The sequence below is a fragment of the Neopsephotus bourkii genome, unplaced genomic scaffold, assembly GCF_033783945.1.
Source record: "Neopsephotus bourkii isolate Nb327-2 ecotype Australia unplaced genomic scaffold, CSIRO-AGI_Nbou_v1 NB_620, whole genome shotgun sequence".
NCBI classification, from domain to species: Eukaryota; Metazoa; Chordata; class Aves; order Psittaciformes; family Psittacidae; genus Neopsephotus; species Neopsephotus bourkii.
Genome location: NW_026901120.1, coordinates 1,984,968 through 2,003,289, shown reverse-complemented (window position 1 = coordinate 2,003,289; position 18,322 = coordinate 1,984,968). Strand labels below are relative to the sequence as shown.

General features: G+C 44.9%; 2 protein-coding genes across 7 annotated transcripts in view; one reads left to right on the top strand and one right to left on the bottom strand.

Annotated features, from left to right (window-relative positions):
• The window catches only part of FAM13B (family with sequence similarity 13 member B), a 47,835-nt gene extending 44,131 nt beyond the window's left edge, over positions 1-3,704 (top strand). For all 4 annotated transcript variants that reach the window (XM_061352050.1, XM_061352051.1, XM_061352048.1 and 1 more), the window contains 2 exons: positions 255-356; positions 1,385-3,704. In XM_061352050.1, coding sequence (XP_061208034.1) covers positions 255-356; positions 1,385-1,508 — 226 coding nt within the window. In that variant the 3' untranslated portion in view covers positions 1,509-3,704. The remainder of the gene's footprint in view (positions 1-254; positions 357-1,384) is intronic.
• A 2,612-nt stretch (positions 3,705-6,316) lies between these two features.
• Positions 6,317-17,072, bottom strand: PKD2L2 (polycystin 2 like 2, transient receptor potential cation channel). Of its 3 annotated transcripts, none has more exons than XM_061352045.1 (13): positions 16,968-17,072; positions 16,643-16,767; positions 14,515-14,768; positions 13,542-13,763; positions 12,821-13,049; positions 12,127-12,297; positions 10,550-10,731; positions 9,347-9,467; positions 8,908-9,009; positions 8,032-8,111; positions 7,891-7,939; positions 7,003-7,124; positions 6,317-6,571 (listed from the first exon to the last, which is right to left on the bottom strand). In XM_061352045.1, exons 1-13 carry the CDS (start codon positions 17,047-17,049, stop codon positions 6,457-6,459), a joined length of 1,854 nt encoding a protein of 617 aa, XP_061208029.1. In that variant the 5' UTR covers positions 17,050-17,072; the 3' UTR covers positions 6,317-6,456. The 3 variants fall into 3 exon arrangements, with proteins under 3 accessions (XP_061208029.1, XP_061208030.1, XP_061208031.1); XM_061352047.1 differs by having other exon boundaries at positions 6,468-6,571; positions 7,891-7,935; XM_061352046.1 differs by having other exon boundaries at positions 6,317-7,124; positions 7,891-7,935.
• Positions 17,073-18,322: the final 1,250 nt, after the last annotated feature.

The following is an 18,322-nucleotide window of genomic DNA, read 5'->3' as shown; positions in this document are numbered from 1 at the left end:
CTCAGTGTATTGTTTAGTATCTTCTAAACCTTCCTCAGCCTTACTTGAGCTATGCAGACAGCAGAAAACTTACACCCTTTTATTAACTACCAGTTTGTTCTCAGTATTTCACCATCAGACAGGTAGCATATTCCTCACAAGGAAGGCAAGTTCATTACTGATGCAGCTAGCTCAGTTGTTTTAGAGCGTGCTTTGAAGAATTCGAGTCTTATCCTATGGCCAACTGTATTTTTCCTTTCACTTGGAATTTTCAGGCCTGAATTGTTGGAGCAACTGTGGAAAGCTCGAGCTGAGAAAAAGAAGCTACGCAAGACACTACGAGAGTTTGAAGAGGAGTTTTATCAGCAGAATGGAAGGTGTGTTGAGCACAGAAGTGTTTGTTTAGCACAGAAGCAGGCGTTGGGCAGCAGCCTCATTTTGTAGCCCAATATATTTTGAAGTCTTCTATGTGAATGTTGCCAATGGAACCTGATCTGGTTTAATCTCTGCTATGAATAATCTCCTGAAGGAGATGACATTGGTGTGCATTTTTAATAGCGGAGGAAGCTTGCTCCTGAGTTTAGTTTCCTCTGTTACAGTCTGTAAAGCACAAGAACAAAACCAAAGAAGTGGGGGTTTTCCATTTAAAAAAAACAACATTTAAAAATATTTATTAAAGTATTTTTTCATATAACCCCCCCAGATTATCCCTCTGTTTCTAACCCAGGGCAGGGCAATTTGCCTGGTTGTCCTTTATTCAGGTAGGATATTTGCTTTACCAGTAGAGGGGTGTATAATTGTTATTCTTAACTAGCAGACATTCTCACTTAACTGCACTTTCTACTGTATTTCTCCATAACTATAAACTCCTGAACCACAGGTCACACAGATTGCACTGGCGTGGCTTCATCATGCACTTAATGCATTTGGGACATAACTCCTTTTGACTTTAATGGCAAATAATGAGGTTAATAAAGAAAGGTTGGTTTAAAGCAAGTCAGATTAATATGTTTTATAATTCAGTCTTAAACAAGAATAATCCTCTGCTGTCAATTTGTGAGTCAGTCTCCATACAGTGAAAATGTAGATCAGTTGAAATTTACCTCTGTTTTCCTGCAGTGTATACACAGGATCTGAAATGAACGTTTTCATATCCTGTTAATCAGATCTCCAGAAGAACTTAAAAGAACAATTCCTAAACAAGGCTGAATAAATGCCACTGGGTTTTGTAGTCATTTCCTTAGGTGACGGCAAGTTTAACTAAAATATATTGTGTCTATTACTGGTGAACAAGCTGTCAAAAATGTCTTTGTCTTCCCCAAGATAACTGCATGTAACTGCTGTTGTGTTTGCTTGCTGCAGTGGGGAGGGTTTTCTTGCCACTCAAACGTGCTTCTTTTTGCAGGAACGTACAGAAAGAAGATCGGGTTCCAATGCTTGATGAGTACAGGGAGTACAAGAAACTCAAAGCCAAACTTAGGCTGTTAGAAGTCCTTATCAGCAAGCAAGATTCTTCAAAATCAATTTAACTTATATTCCTCCAACCCATTGAATAACATGTTTCCATATGCTACCACTGTACTTACTGGGTGCTTGTGTTCATTTGTCATGCACTGTTGAAAGAATCCAGTTTGTGCACTTCTATTGTGGTGCCACTCTAAGGTGTTTGAATGGTAAATAGGTCCTGTCTAGAGAGCAAGTAAGATTTCTAAGTTTGAGACTGCTCTATCCAACTTTAGCAAACACAGTTTCCAGCAGCGTTTTGTCTAACAGATGCATCTATCTTATTCCAAAACCACCGCAGCTTTGGGTTTTTTTAGCATTCAAGGACTGTGAGACTTTTGTTATTACCAACTTTTTGCATTCTTGAAGAAATTCTTAATACCATAATGCTACACTGAACTATTTTTTACTGGGGGGTTGGGGACACACATCAGCAAATTAAACGTACTGCTCTTTTTCCTTGGAACTTTAAAAAATCAGGCTGAAATTCCTTTTCCAAAGGACTGCTGTGGAACAACTTTAAGCTTTGGTTTTCTAAATTGCACCCGTAACACAGTAATAATTAACATCTAATGGATTTTGCTCAGTAGTGGTCACGTTTCCTCCTTGATAAAGATGACAGTGGACAAACCAGAAAGTGACCTTCCTTAGTGTCTTTTAAAACTTGGAAAACTGACAAGTTGTATCACACGCTGCCTACAGGACTTACATTACTGTTGTTCATGTTCTCATGTTATGGGTTATTGTTTCTCAACTAGCGGTGACATAGTGTTTTGTCTGAATTGGATACTGCATCTCCACTTTGAGAAGATATGAGGAGCATAAGGAACATTGCAGTGCATGGGAAATCTGATGGCGCTCCAGCAAGAAAGAGCTGGCTTAGGACAGTTAAAATTCCACTGTACCTGAACTAAGTTGTAGTATCAAGGGCTAAAATCAGTGTAGTGAATGCGCACCACAGGGTGAACTGTTGGGGTTGACTGCTGTTTCTCACAGTTTTGTTTTACAGTTGGAGAATAAAACTAAGTTATCTAACCCTTACGATGTAAGCAAAACAGTTATGGGCCTTGCATGATTTAGCTTCAGAGTTGAAACTAAATGTTTTTAAGTATCACATCTGCTGTGCTGAATGATGATTTAGCTACTAGCTTTATGCTCCGCAGCAGCCATCAGCAGCTGGGTTTGGATCTGGCAAAATCTAAATGTTAATTTTTAACTGGTGCTTTCTCAGTTCATTTTCTTTTTCCTTCAGTGTATGGGTTTGATTGTGGCCACGTTTTGCATGCACCTACTCACACTGCATGTTTTTATGACTGGCTAATGTCAACGCAGCTATGATTCATACTGCTTTCTGAAAGACCAAAAATGAACTTTCTCACCACAGAGAAGAAATGGCTAGCGTGTAACCTCATAGACTTGCTGTTCTGTCATGAAGCATATGAAATAGGTTGGAAGTAGGATTTTTAGTGCTCAGATTTCATCTGTGTACTGTAGAATACTTCTTGTTTTGTTTTACTCTGCTTGTAGGCATGGAATTTTGGAATTCAGCAAAAGCACTAAAACTATAGAGCACTGATGATATGCTTTTGGTTTGATTATTTTTTAACTGCGAAACGATCTGGGACCTTGGAGAATGATGAGGTTAAACAAGTCTTGAGACCATTTCTCAATTTCATTCAGTTCCATTGTGCAATGTACACTTCAGTTACTTTTCTATGAGTCTGCAGACACGGGTGTATCCAAACATTGAAACTAATGTGTACTGTATAGTGTTGTACATGAATGTTTGTGTTTTATATACCACATGCAAAATGTCAATATGCACTATTTAAATGTTTTAAATAATATATTCCTCCTTTATAATGCTTAAATCTATATGATTCCAATATTTTTATAAGTGAGTGAGTGATCAGACTGGTTCCAATTCAGAATTAACAGCTGCTTTGTGTTTGTTATGCAGTGTTTGGCTGTTTATTCAGTATAGTAGATAAGCATGGCAACAGTTATGCTGAGTGTGTTTTGTGCCATCCTTGTTGAGCAATAAATAAATGGTAGATCTAGGCATTTTGTGATATAACAGGTTTACTTTGGTAAAAACAAAACGCTATATATCTGTATGGATATATAGATATGAAATATATATAACTAAACCAGATATAATTGCATTGCTATGTCTGGTGCTCATTGTATAGACTTTTATAATAAAAGTACCTTAACCTTTATTGTCATATATCTTTGTTTCTTATCATGCTTTCTCCTCCACTGCCATGTCTTCAGAACAAGTGAGTCCTTCACCTTTCCTGTACCTGTTTGTAGTTTCAGGGTGTTGCTGAGGCAGGTGCTGCCAGCAGAGCCGTGCATGCTGGTAGTGGCTCAGTGCTGAGACATCTCTCGGTGAAGCTACAGCAGGTTAAGCTTTACTTTACCTGTTCAGAGTGTGCCTCTCAGCAGAGACAGCAGGGAAGCCACCAGATCAGCTCCCAAACCGACACCGAGGCTCGTGGTGCATGTGGGCTGCAGTTCCTGCTCAGTGCCAGCCTGCTGTGCGGTGGTGTGGCAGCAAACTGTGAGTCTCTCTCATTCCTGCTCCAACAGTAGCAATCTGGGAGTAGATGGGGCAGGGAGCCAGTTCAGCCATACTGGGCTAATGAATTCACTGCCAATGAACACACGTCCACTGCTGAGCAGTATTTGGTTGTGTCTCTGGATCCGTAACAATCCCTTTGCCTTAAAATCAGCATCCCAGCAGTTGTGTTTGTGGCCAGGAAGCACTGTTACTGCAAACACTGCTGTAAATACAAGATGCTTTTCCTCTGGACCAAATTAGGTGTTTGTTTTCATGGTTTGTTGATGTCAGTTCATATGAAAAACAATTCAGGGCTTTGGAACTGACTTTCCTGTTGTATTTTGTGTGAATCCACCTTTCTTCAGCCTAAGGCCTGGCAGGAGGCAGAAGAACTCCTGAAGGTGAAGACTCTGTGGTTGTGTGGCAGTGCAGGTAAATGGGAAGAAGAAAAACAACTAGGAGACTGAAGGAGCAAGTGAGGGAGAGGAGACAGAAGGCAGCTACAGTATGTTCTTCAGGGCATCGATTGGTTTCCTCCAGAGATGGGTGGAAAGAAAGCACAAATTCTTTGCACACTGGCTTAAATGTGTTTTCCGATCCTTTTTTTCCCATTTTCTCCTATTTTTTTCCTTATTCAATGAAACTTGCTCTGATCAGGGTGCTAATGAGAAGACGAAAATCCTTCAAGTAATGGTTTAGTGAGAACTGCTTCAAATCCACGTGCAAGGAACTATGAATATTCTAATAAAGAAGAACAACCCTGTGTTGAACACCACTAGAGGAGAAATGGCTATTTTTGTGGGTGCAAAAAGCTCAGTAATAACCAGGACAGATCTTCCTTGCTGAAGAACGAGTTCTGGGACAACACACCTCAATAGTATTCCAAGCTGTACCTCTTTAAACAGGTTTGCTTGTGCCATTATGTTACTGCTTGCTGGGAAAAGTGAGGCAGACTCTGAAGAGGCTTTCCTGTGCCTCAGAGCAGAGCAAAGCTGAGGAGTGCTGGAAAGCCCTTCCAGGAAGCTCTGGGTAAGTAACTGTGTCTGAAGGGCTTCAGACTTCTCTATACAAGGGGTTGCCAAGTGGAGGAAAGGTTGGAGCTATCATAGGTACAATGTGTCTGCTTTCCTGCCCGTCAGGCTATTGAGTGACCAAGTAACACAGGTCATGATCTGTTTTCCTGGGACAAGTGTCCTGGGATACTGCATGGCAACGAGAACCTATTGGAAGTGAAGGGAAAGGGCTGTTTTACTTTAAAAGAGAGAGGGTGGCTTGGCTTTGCCCAGGAGAGTGAAATGCAAAATCAGCGAACCCTGATGGGCAAACCAGTGCATGGCTGTGCTGTGCCACTGGGCTGGAGTGATCTCTGGGTGCCTCAAGCACCCATCTGCTCCCTTCAGGACACAGCTCCTCTGTGCTGTGGTTAGGTGCAGAGAGACCTGAGATCATGTAGTACCCCAGTAGTGCTCTGCAGGACATAAAAGCTTTACAGTATTATAAATCCATGTGGGATGGATGATTCAGGATGCTTTGGAGGCTGTGGGGGTTGCATGTTGGGATATACAGCAGCAGAAGGTCCCAGAGCAGGGACTCTGTGGTTCAGGTGGGTTCTTGCAGCCTGGTGCAGGGCCAGGCTTTCTCATGGCGTGTTCAGGTGGCATTTGTAAATGTGCTATATTGCCTCCTATGGCAGAGTCCCAGCAGTGAACGAGTATTAATGACTACATAGGAGTAGGGAGCTTCTGGCCACAACAAAAAACCTTGTCTCTATGGCAACGGGTATATATGGATTTGGGAATAAAAAGGATGCTTGGAACATCGAGGCTGGTGCAAGGGTGAAGCAAAGGGCCCTCTAGTGGTTTCACTGTACAAGAGCTGTTTCCTGAAGGAAGAATTCCGTTTCCACTGAAGGCAACAGAAACCTGGAAGCAGCAATGCCTGGAAGAATTGCTGGGAACTAAGAGTTAACCTTGGCAGCAGATGCACTGTGTGGTGGGCCGTGCTTGGTGACTGAGGCTTGCACTGGCTTACACAGGGCCAGAGAGCGAGAGGAGGCTGTGGAGTAGGCCCAGTGTGTCACCATGGCTGGTGATCTGCTCCTGTGGTTACACATCTGGGTCTCACAGCAGCCCCCAGGCAAGGCACAGGAATCAGTGTTGTACAGGCACCCACAGAGATGCCCACCCAGAACTGCAGCAAGGCTGCTCAGTTGTAAGAGTTGAAGCAGCACCTGAAGCTCTCAGAGAAGAGACCCAGAAGCAGCAATGGTTATTTTTTAGTAATACCTTTAATAACATTCCTGCTTCTTTTAGCCAGAAATAGAACAAAATAAAGGGGGTGGGACCTTTGGATGTATTTAAAGCAGGACGAGTTGGGGCCATCTCTCACAAGCTGAGCAACCAAGTGTTTCAGCGGGTCAGCTTGCCTGCAGCATCCTGCCGTTTCATGCTTCTTATGATTCTCCTGAGTGTTGCACTGGTGCTGTTGAGTTCCTTCCCCAGTTCAGCTGTGTAACTCAGGAGCCTAGAACACACAGACACAGCCACATATCCTTGAGATGGTGCTGTTCTTCAACTTGCAGTTACAGCCTTTTGGCTCACTTGGGTCAGCTGCCAAGGATCTAAGTCCTGAAATGCCACTTCACAAGCACAAGGTCCTATGGTCTCTGCCCCTCCCTGGGCAGCCGCAAGGAGATGTTCTGGAAGAGTGTCCTTGTCCCACCTCATTCTTGACTAATGCCTTTACAAGCTGCTCTGCTAAATCCTTTTGTTTCCTTTTTCCCTCCCTGAGGGCAGATGTTATCAGCCAGTATAAAAGGACTTAAAATAGCTTAAAAATCACTGACTTTATGTTGGTCCTGTGTCTCTCAGGTTGTCAGCCGTGAGGGTTTCAGCTAAGGCTGCAGCTGCTGGGGGACGGCAACAAGAGTGCAAGAAGAGATCCCACATACTTACTGCCGAAAATCTTCAGTGGTGACATAGCCCTGAGCTGGGTCCGAGGCCGTGTTCTGTGCAGGCACATAAATAATCTGGTATCTTTCTTTCTTTGCCTGTAGCTCTGATACCTTCGAAGCGCTCTGTTCAACAGCAGAAGGGTTAAGAAGAAATAGCAATCATACCCAAAGCCAGCATGGCTCACTGGGACACCTCTAACATACTCACTTGTGCAAGGAAAAGACCTGTCCTGCTTTGTTCTCTATCTGAAAGTAGGTTTTCCTCCCGGCCCTCCCAGAAAGACAGGCTATAGGAATGCACATTTCTTAGTGGAGTGCAGAGAGATGGCAAGTGTGTGCAGTAGTGTTCACAGTGAGCCAAGGGGGTTCCGCTCTCTTGTGCAAGTTAACTGCTTAAGAAGGGTTTTGGAAGTACTTGCACAGGCTTACCCCAGATATGGAACTATCAAAGACTATTAGAAACCCTTTTGTAAAGCAAAAGGAAGCTACGGTGACCTTTCTTCTTACTGTAGATGCAGCCTCTGACCCAACCAACTGATGTGAAACTTGCTTGTTTTCCATACATCTGTTTCTGTTTAACATTTGAGCCAATGCCCAGCTCACAGCTTTATACCACTGCTAAGCCGCACTGATCCCACCCTCCGGCCAGCTCTGCTGTTGCAGTGTGTGACCTTGCCTGAACAGGCTCCCATTTGAAGCGTTGCACATTATTAGGGATTTTTCTTTATTTATAGGTCTAGGTTTTACCATTCCTATGTCGTTAAAAATAGCATCCTGTGGAGAAATAGCTTCTGTAAGTAACAGTGGGGACAACTGTAACTCCTTTTGTATTATTCAACCTCTTGAAATATAACCAGTTTCTAAGAAGACAGGAAAGAATAAAACCTACCTTTTCTCTCTTAGAAACATGCTTCTTTCTAGTGGATGGTAATTCCTTGCTTGTCATTCACACAAATGAGAAGAGAGAGAAGTGCTGTGAGAACAGGTCCGTGCTCCGTGCAGGGGGTAAAAGCCAGTGCTAAGGTCCTACCTTTCCAGCTTCTCTGCTGCTGGTTGTGTGTCTTGCTCAGGTTTCTTCAGCTTGAGCTTGTTAAGGGCATTATCACAGCTCTGGACATTGACAGGGAGAGTTCATGTTAAATGGCTTGTGTTCAACCAGAGACATTTTGCACAGGGAGCAAACCCTCAGCGCACTGCCTTGGCAGCTCAACAGAACCCTCACCAGTCTGTCGCTTTCTTTGTTCCCTTAGCTCAACTCAGAGGACTCACCCTGCCATCGCTCAGATTGGTCACGAAAGCCCTGAAGGTAACAGCCAGCCAAACCCAGTAAAAGCTTCTGTTTCCAGGCATATTCAGTTTAATCTTACTGTAGCCTTGGTAAGTAGGAGAATGAGCTTGGGTGGGGGAATCTGAACTGGGCCGTTGATGTTGTTGGGCTGAGGCTGTGATTTCAGGTTGCACTGAAAAGATCTGTTCCCATTTTATATTCATTTCTGGCACATAAAAACGGTCTGAACTTTGTGGAATTTTAAAGGTCTGTATTTCTACTTGTCTTGTCCTTCCCCTGCACAGAAGATCTTTAGTTTCTCCATTTAGAAAAGCAACAGTAAGCTCTGAAGAATATGATGGGACATATCACAAACCAGACTGCTCTTAAATACTGCTTTTAAAAAGGTGAAGTAAAGGTAGCCTCCTTGCACCCTAACTCATACACTGCTCTTACCTGGGGATTTGATAGAAGGATGTCTCTGCATCTGTCAAACGTTTACTTAAAGTGGGAAATCAATACTTGAGTGTTCTTACATGGCTATGGCCCAGCTGTTTGAGGCTCTTTGCTAGTGATGTAGCTTAGAATTCCCCCTTCTGTCTGGAATTAAATGAGGTAGTTACACAAGTGTTTACTTACATGTCTAAAGAGGTCTCTGATCGGGAGTTTGTGACTGGGCATCACATTGTATTCTGCTTTGACTTCCTTATAGGTGTTATTTATAATGGCCAAAAACATGTTCTGCACAGGAAGAATGCAGTTAGACCTTTGTTTCTGGAAGCTGCATCTGTATTATGCTAGGGCACATATGAGCACCCAATGCAGATACATAATCTGCTAACATTATTCTTATCATTCAATGTGCTCGTTTTGTGGTGCAAAAGCCTCTTTTTGAGGCAGTTTGGAGGAAGGGAGAGCTGGGAAACATCAAGGACTGCTGTCTCTGCCCAGATGTACCGAGGGGCAGCCAGGACAAAGCCTGGCATCATCTGGGGTTGAAAACCACTGTCTCAGAGCACTACATGATAGTTCTCTGCTGTTGATGCAAAAGGTTAAGCATTTTTAATCTAGTCCTTACCAGCAATATGAAGAACACAAAGAATACGAATGAGATGAAGTAAATGGGTCCAAGGATTCTGTTTACTGCTTCTGTGTTTCCAAAATCAAAATCTCCCAGCACAATACGGAACTGTGTGAAGCTGGGAGTAAAAAGTACCAGAGTGAGGTTGACTGGCTTCTCCTAAAGAGGAGCACTGTAAGCATCACAACCAAACAAACAAGCCCAAAGCTGAGACTAATTCATCATTACCTTCATCACTGAAATCAGAAGGTGAGCCAGGATAGTACAGCAGTGATAAACTGGGTATTTAGCATATACTTGGGAATTTGAAAGTACAAAGGAATTTGTCCTGGTGTGCTTGTGTGAGAAAAATCCTTCATTTTGGATAAGTCATGTAGCTTATTTTAATGATTTCCCTTCTGTCCTGGCTTCATGATCCATCACCTTCTCTTAGCACAGAAGGTATCAGTTTAGGTCCCTATGCTCCCTATAGGGGATTTTATTCCTAGTGAAGACAAATACTTATTTCTCTGTATTGCAGCATCTTAAAACTATCTCACACCCAGGTGGGTCTAAAATAAGCTGGTTTGCTGTTTTCGAAGTGCCTTAATTTTACATGAAAAGCTGCTTTCAAACCGTCTGCTACACTAAAGATCTCTGAATTGTAAGAAACGTAGCCATGGGCTAAAATTCAAGGCTTGCTGACAGTGTCAGGTTAGAGACCCTACAAAGTGTGAGGACCATCACAGCCAGTTCCAAATGGTACCTGGAACTGATCTGATGATGATGTTACAGCGACTAGCAGAGCCAGCAGATGGGATTCAGGGCCTCTTGGCCATGCAGGTGGATGTGTTCAGCTTGTGCTCTGAGCGTGTCTGCTGGGTGGCTTTATGCCCTTACTTCTGAAAGGGGTGAAAGAGGCAGCCTGCTGCCAGGCCTGCCCCATCACCCACGGGCTGCTTACATGTGGCAAAGCTGGGAGCTGGGGGGACTAATGGCTCCATTGGGTGATCTGCTACTGAGCTTCCCTTTCTGTGGCTCCCCTGCATTGTTTAATGCACATATGGCATTTTCTGAGCACAGGAAGGCTTTGGGAATCAAAAAGGGGTTTACTCTATGAGATAAACTAAAGTGCTGGAGCCCTGTACTCTTAAGTTCTGCTTAGCAGAAACTGGTTTGAACCTGCAGCAGTTTGTATCCTAAAGTTTACAAAGTACATACATGCATTTCTGGAATGTGGAAAAATCTTCAAGTTGTGACCCAAAGACCAGATAGCCAAACTGGGCATAGGCAAAGAAGACGATGAAGAACATGATAGCAAAACCAGTGATGTCTTTGGCACAGCGAGATAAAGTGGAGGACAGCCGCTCCATTGTTTTGTTAAACCTTACATATTTAAGTACCTGCAAGAGCACAGAACATACTGTTATTGGGGGATCAAAATGTGTTGCAATTTCTCAACAGGGTTTCTGGAATGTTATCCGTAATCATCATTTACAGGTGAAGTTGTACCCAGAAATGGGACGTATCTAGAAACACAGTAGGATTGGGTGTGTTTCTGGAGATGAGTATTCTGCAGGGCAAACACGTGTCTATGCTAAAGCTAACAGCATGTTAGGTCTTTGCTGAGTACTGATATGTGTGATCAGTTCTAGCAGTTATGGACCCCCGGTCAAGGAGACCACAAGCCATTCCACCCTTCTGTGTCTGCAGAATTGGTAAGGAGCTCTCTTTTACTTTGGGTCTGAAACAAGGCCTGAACAAGCCTTGCTCAATGACAGTCATTAATGATAAACACAGCTGTGCTACTGACTGAACAGTCTGAAGGGAGGGTGATGCAGAGGCTGGGGTACAGAAGGGATGTAGTGAGGAAGGCTGTGCATAGAACTGGTTAACAGCCAGTGCTCCCAAACAGCTTCTGTTTGGGCTGGGAGGTAGAGGAAGGCCAAAAGCCTGTTGATTTTAAAAGGATGTGACCTTTCACAATAGCCTGTGTTGAGGTACATGGGACATGACTGTAAAGTGTGATCTCTGTCAGATGTGAGCATATCCCCTGCCTGTTTCATAGCTGCTTTGTGCTGGATGTTCTATAAATGCATTAGGAAAGAGAGGGCCTTGGGAAGGTCCATCCAGTCACTGGGAACACTGAGGCCTCCCAAACTCAAGTCACTGCTGTCTGCTGGGAAAAGGTGAAGGGGAGCAGAGCCCAGTCAGAGCCGGCAGGGTTTAGCAGATATGGGGCAGTGGCAGGCAAATAGGCAGGGCTGGTTTAGCCCCAGAGCATCTGGTTAGGAACAAAAGTAGCTCCTGATCTCTTGGAGCAGTTTGCTACTCTGTCAGAGATCAGCAAATCTGTTTGCAAGAATGAAATGAAAGGTGGGCACAAAGCCACTGCTGAATCAAGTTGGGACACATTTTGCCTTCCTTTTGGCTACAAAAGCTATTAATAGCTTCACCTATTACAACCATGCCATCTGTATAGGTCAGGCTGTGACCTGGATCATACTGGGTCTAGGAAAATCCTGAGTTTGAGGAGGCTGTTTGGCCATGGTCATTTCCCAGCTGCTCCAATGGAGACAGCTGCCCATGTGCAAAATTCCTTTCTAGATAGGCTTGGAATCTGTGTGACCATGTTTATGAGAAGGAGGTAATTTTAAACTCTTCTGGAATCTCATAAACAAAATTCTCCCTTTTAGCCCCACCTTTACAATTCACCCGTGGAAAGGTACAAGTGAACACTTAGGCTAAGCTTAGAAATGCTGATTCTTAAGTACAAAAAAGGGAATAAGAACCAATACCTTTATCCAAGCAAAGAGAATGTTGACAGCAATCATATTGTTGTAAAGGACTTGCCAGAATGTAAGGAAATGCAGGTCTGGATATACATTGGCATCAGACAGCAGCTCTCCCATTAGCAGGTTCACTTCTACGGTTCTGTAGATATTGAAGATGATGGAAAGGAGGGATACCTGAAGGAAAGCAGAAGCCAGTGAAACTCAAGTCCAGTTATGTGCCTTCTCCTTCAGGCTATCATTTCGCATAGGGAAGACTTTGATTTCAACATGCCCTTGGGTAGATTTGGAAAACCTGAGCTTTTTTGGTCATAATCCATATATACAAGACTTTATTGCCCAAAACAATTGCAATGGTACTGTGATAATTCCGGCCTTGTGGTATTTAACATGCTGCATACATTCCAGTTTACTGTGTTAGCTCTGTTACATGCTACTGCTTCCCAGCTCTGCAAAGATTAAGGCTCAAGAAACAACGTGGATAACAAGCATAAAAGATGTGGAGCTGCAGCAAGCTGCCAGCAAAGCTAGAAGAGTTCAATGTGCTGAACCATGGTGGGCCATGTGGCCTCTTCAGTGCAGAACACTGGGTGACTGACTCAAACCCAATGCAGATTTGGGCTGTTTGGCTTGTTGGCTGCGTATTCAGTGCAAGCCTACACTTGTCAAGCACAGAGGTGAAAGTCAAGGGGTAGCTCACCGTCAGCAGCATCAATTCCAGCCAGCTCCAACCACTTCTGAAATATTCCCATTTCAATTTCACTATTTTTATAGCTTCCTGGGTTATAAATGTAACGATAAAGAGGAGAAAGATGATTTCACAAGAAGCCACGAAGTAATCATAACGTGTGGTGTATCTGAGGAGCTTCACAGAGTAGATCTGTATAGAGGTGAAAGCACCACCGGTGGCAGGGAACTCTACCACCAACCTGAAAAAAATTGGGGACTGGTGTTAGTTACCATCCCTTTAAATCATCTCAGCCCTTTATTTTCTAATACTAATCATTACTACATTCATAATAGCTTGCTGGAACTCCTATATCTCCAAGGTCTTCTTGTAAGATACTGTTTCTCAGTAGAGCAAATGTTCACTGTATCCCCAGTCTTTTCCCTCCCCTAGCTGGCACCAGGACTACTAATACGGTCTCTGACCTTGTGAAAGGCTATGAAATTCCTTCCAGGTGACAGCAGCAACCAGCTGTACAGACCAGATACCCTCTACTACAAAAAAAACCCATGGAAATGAAGGATCTGGGTCTGCTCCCTGCACTTCTGCATTCTTAATGGATTACTGTCTTGCCAGCTACTACCTGGGAAACGTGGCTGCAGATGCTTCAGGTGACCAGCCCTCCCTTGTGTCCTCATGAAAGCATCATGCCTCAGTAAACTGGACTTCACATGTAGTAAAGGTAAGAACTCACCTGACTACACAGAAGAGGTTTATGTTAGCGTTGTATGTTGAGAAGTCGATAAATACAACTCTGGTTCCTCTAGTGAGCCAGTTGTTCTGCTTCAGAGAGGCCAACTTCTCTATGCTCTCTTGCTTCGATTTAGGTAAGGTGAACAAATACCCTCCACCACCGTACAAGCCCATACTTCCCAAGTACCACAGGGTAAATGAATCAGCTGGGGTGTATTTCCATCTGGTCAGAAATGGGAACACAAAGCACTCAGCTTATGGAACCTGGACTGAAGTAAGCTTCACCTTTTATTTTATACAACGCTTGCTAGTTCTTGTGTTCTGCATCCATGACTGACCAGTTAAGCCAGACCTTTAAATAATGCATTTCTTTACATAAAGAGTATGGCCTTAAGATACTCAAATTATATTTAGCTGCTCAGTACATTCACTAGACAGCAGTTGGTTATGAATCTGGATTTTGCCCAATGTGGGCCAGACAGTTCATGACCTTAAAACCTTTGTAGGCAAATGGAGTATCTCTGGTTTCCATAATTCATTGTTTCTGTGGCATGTTCACAGCTTCTTCCATTGCGTTAAATTCATGCTAAATGAAGTGTGTGAAGCAGGCCTTCTGGCTCTGTTTTCAGAGCATTTTAGCACGATTCCAATTTATAAACATGGGATTTAAATTCAAGTCTCATATAACTGAGCATTTCTCCAGAGATGTTAATGGAGATAGACCCAATAACATGTGCTTCTGCTGAACTGGGTTTGCTGTTTCCAGTTCTTGCTGTCTCTCCGCTCTAGATTTCCCATGCTGAATTCCCATGCATAATATTGGCACAAGAGCAAAGCCATGATTTATCACAATGTAAAACAAGAGGAAAAACTCAGCTAACTGCATGCACAGTTGTGACTGAGGGAACAGTAGTGGCATTAAGGCTTTCGTTAGGTTTCCAAAAGCATTTCTGTGCTGGAGCAGGATGACTTACTCAGATTCGTTCCTTAGCGCATCGTCAGACCTGTCTTCAGCTTGGTAATGGTACTCGCTGTAACACTCGTCTAAAAAGCTACGGAAATAGGGGTAGATGGAGCACGTGTTGTTGCGCACTTTGACCTGTCGAACCTGCGCTGCTCCTAACAGTAAGTTCTCATAGTAAATATGGCTGTAGTTCTGGAAGGGTAACGTCTTGTTGTTGTACCATTTGTCCCAGTAGAGTCCATCCAGCAGTGGTCCCTGTACAAACTGCACGTACAAGTGAGGTTAAGGTTTCAGAAGATTTAAATACCACTATCGCCCCTCTCTTTAGCATACAAATCTCTGGTATCTCTACTATTATCTCTAATAATCACAAATACAGGGTTCCCAGGTTACTTATAGCTATGGAGTATAAGCTAGAATACAAACAACTCCCACTGATGTACTGTCTTACACATATGATATATTTACATCTTTTTGCTATGAGTCAATTCTGTTCCCTGTGCAGTTCTGTCAGGGATGTGTAATGGCATTATTCAGGGTAAGACTGTAACATCTCTTTAGAATTCTCCTGAATTCTAAACAAATATGTTTAAACACAAACACTATATGTTGTTTTAACAAAATCTGTTGGTTATCTTAATCTCTGACGGATCTGTTTTGGGCTATGTTTCTCATTAGGGTTTTAGTCATCTGAATGTATTTATTTGTGAAGGTGGGGAAAAAACAATCCCTCTTTTTTCTGGGAGTTTCTTACATGCCAATAAAGAGGATTCAGTTTGGGGGGAGTATTATTCCGAGTGTAAAACAATACACCCTCATGACTTGGGACCATCTCAGCAGGCATTACAACCATGCCTAGTGCCTCAGCCCACACACTGTAATAGCAAAGGCTCCCTATTTGATGGACTGGCAATTACAGACACCATGCTAAGAGGGAGGGCAATCCTTCCCAATGAATTGTTATAGCCAGGCATTTCCATTTGTAAGGAAGAGTGGGATGAGAAACATTGCCTCCTGCTGGCATCTGGTCAATGCTGGTCATTTTGGGAGGTCTCCATCTAGTAGTGAAAACAGACAAGTGTTTTGCAAATGTCACTGGAATACAGGGTAATGTAACAGCAAAGCAGGGGAGCCAAGGTGGTTTTCCAGTGGAAATCATAGAATCACAGAATAGTTTGGGTTGGAAAGGACCTTAAGATCATCCAGTTCCAACTCCCCTGCCATGGGCAGGGACATCTCACACTAAACCATCTCACCCAAGGCCTCGTCCAACCTGGCCTTGAACACCACCAGGGATGGAGCATTCACAACCTCCCTGGGCAACCCATTCCAGTGCCTCAGCACCCTAACAGGAAAGAATTTCCTCCTTATATCCAATCTAAACTTCCCCTGTTTCAGTTTGAACCCGTTACCCCTTGTCCTACCACTGCAGTCCCTAATGAAGAGTCCATCCCCAACATCCCTATAGGCCCCCTTCAGATACTGGAAGGCTGCTCTGAGGTCTCCACGCAGCTTCTCTTCTCCAGGCTGAACAGCCCCAACTTTCTCAGCCGATCTTCATATGGGAGGTGCTCCAGCCCCTGATCATCCTCGTGGCCTCCTCTGGACTTGTTCCAACAGATCCATGTCCTTTTTATGCTGAGGACACCAGAACTGCACACAATGCTCCAGGTGAGGTCTCACGAGAGCAGAGCAGAGGGGCAGGATCACCTCCTTCGACCTGCTGGTCACGCTCCCATTGATGCAGCCCAGGATACTGTTGGCTTTCTGGGCTGTGAGATCTTGGATTGGTTTTAGCAGCTGAAAGTTGAAAGGGCTGTAAACCCAAAATCTGGTTTTATCGAAGCTCTTTCAAGCTTCACTGAGACCATAATGCAGCAATTAACTGGGCTGTTCTTTTCCTCGACTGATTGATCAGAAGTGTCAGTATTCGTGTGTGCTTGTACCCAATCCAAATGCATTTTAATGAGTTATTTGCCTTTCTTGTGCTGAAAGCACAATATCTAGCACACAGCTTTTAGGAGAGCCACAGAATGGTTAGGGTTGGAAAGGACCTTAAGTTCATTGAGTTCCATGAGCCTGTATTGCTCTGAATTAACACTGGGAGATTCCTCACTTGTCTGTAACAAAAGCCTTACCTTCCAGAAGTCAGATTTGCTCCGAATGGTCCCAAACCCATCCTTGCCCTCAGCGGGCTCCATGAAGAGATGGGTCATGACTGTGTTCAGGTGGTACATGTCTGTGCTCACCATGCCAAAGGCCACTGGAAAGAAGGGGCAAAGAGAGGATGCTCACAGGCTAAAATGAGAGCATGACAACAGCTTCTAACCTTGCTTCTCTTGTTCCTAGAGAAAGGCAATTGGCTTGAAGTGATGCTTTGGGGTGGATGATGGGGATAGGGGAAGAGGCAGAGCTCACACAGTAGGGACTTGTCAGCAGGGCTCAAGCCCTTTGGTGACTTACGTATAGAGAGGTCTATGAGGAAGAGGACATAGATGCCCAGCTTCCGCAGCATGTCCTTCAGCTCCTGCTCGCTGGTGCCCATCTCCTGGGCCTTCGGGGTGCCTGCATGAGGAAAGGGCAGCAGGGGCAGAGCCCGGTCAGGGCACGGGGCCCTCAGGCTGCAGCTTGGGCAACACTAAACTGCGGCCCGGCCCTCAGGGGAAGGGAGCGGGGCCTGAGGGCAGCGGGGCCGCCTGACGCACCTTGGCCGGGCAAGCGGGGCTCCACCACGGGCAGCTCCCGGCGCTTCCCGGTGTGGGTCTCAACGGGCGGCGGTGAGCGCATTCCCCCGCCTCGGGCCGGGCCCCGGGCCCTGCCGCCCTCGGAGGCCGCTGCTGGCGGTGCTGTGGTTCGGGTCGGGTCGGGTCGGGTCTGTCCCGTCCCGTCCCGCAGGCAGAGCCCGCGGCCGTCGGGCGGGATTAACCGGTGAGCTGCGGGCGGTTGTGTCCGGTTAAAGGGAGCCGAGCGGGGAGCGCAGGGAACACGAGGTCTGCGTTTAAAGGTAGGGCAGCGCCGCGGAGCGCTGAGTGCGCCCAGCCGGGAGCCCGGGGTGCTGCTGCTGAGCACTGGTGCCCTGCTCTGGTCCAAGCACTGCGGCATCCTCATGGTCACAACCGGTAACGCGGTATCAGTGTCTGATCAGCTCAGAGCCACCGGAGGACTCCCTTCAGTGCATTGCATTGCTCGGGCAGCCCAGAGGGGAAGGATGGGGATAGAGCTGTTGTGTTTTGTTAGGAGTTTAATAGCATTGTGCTGTTCAGAGCTGGGGTTCATTTAATGGCACTGCGGGGTTGGGGGGAAGCTGAAGCTTCATTTTGTCCATGCTGGAAGATGCTGTGGGTTTGCTGCCAGCAGCGGTGTTGCTGTGCAACCCCACCCTCACACAGTGGGAAAAGCTTCAGAGATCAGGCTTGTTGGATTGGGCAAAAATCACATTTCATGGTATTTCTTGTTGTTATTCTGAGCAAGGTGGCTGTGAATTGCGCCGCACAAACCATTCGGAGGACTCAAAGCAATAGGTTGTTGAGAGTCAACAGTCAGGTAAGCCACAGCCTTGATTAAAGGAGCAAGGAGGGAAAACATAGCTTTAAAGCTTCAAATGATGCAGGGCAGCTTTTGGGTCAAGTGTGCGAGGAGAAAGAGGATGAATGCTGCCTCATTGCCATGGTTTAGTGGTAAGGGAGTGCCAGCATCTAGTTTATAGACAGTAGAAGAGAAACAACGGGGGGAGCAGAGAGGGGAGGGAAGCAGTGGCAGGCTTTAGAGGGCAAGAATGTACCTTTGCCAGGCTGCAGGTGATGCTAGGCACCTGCAAG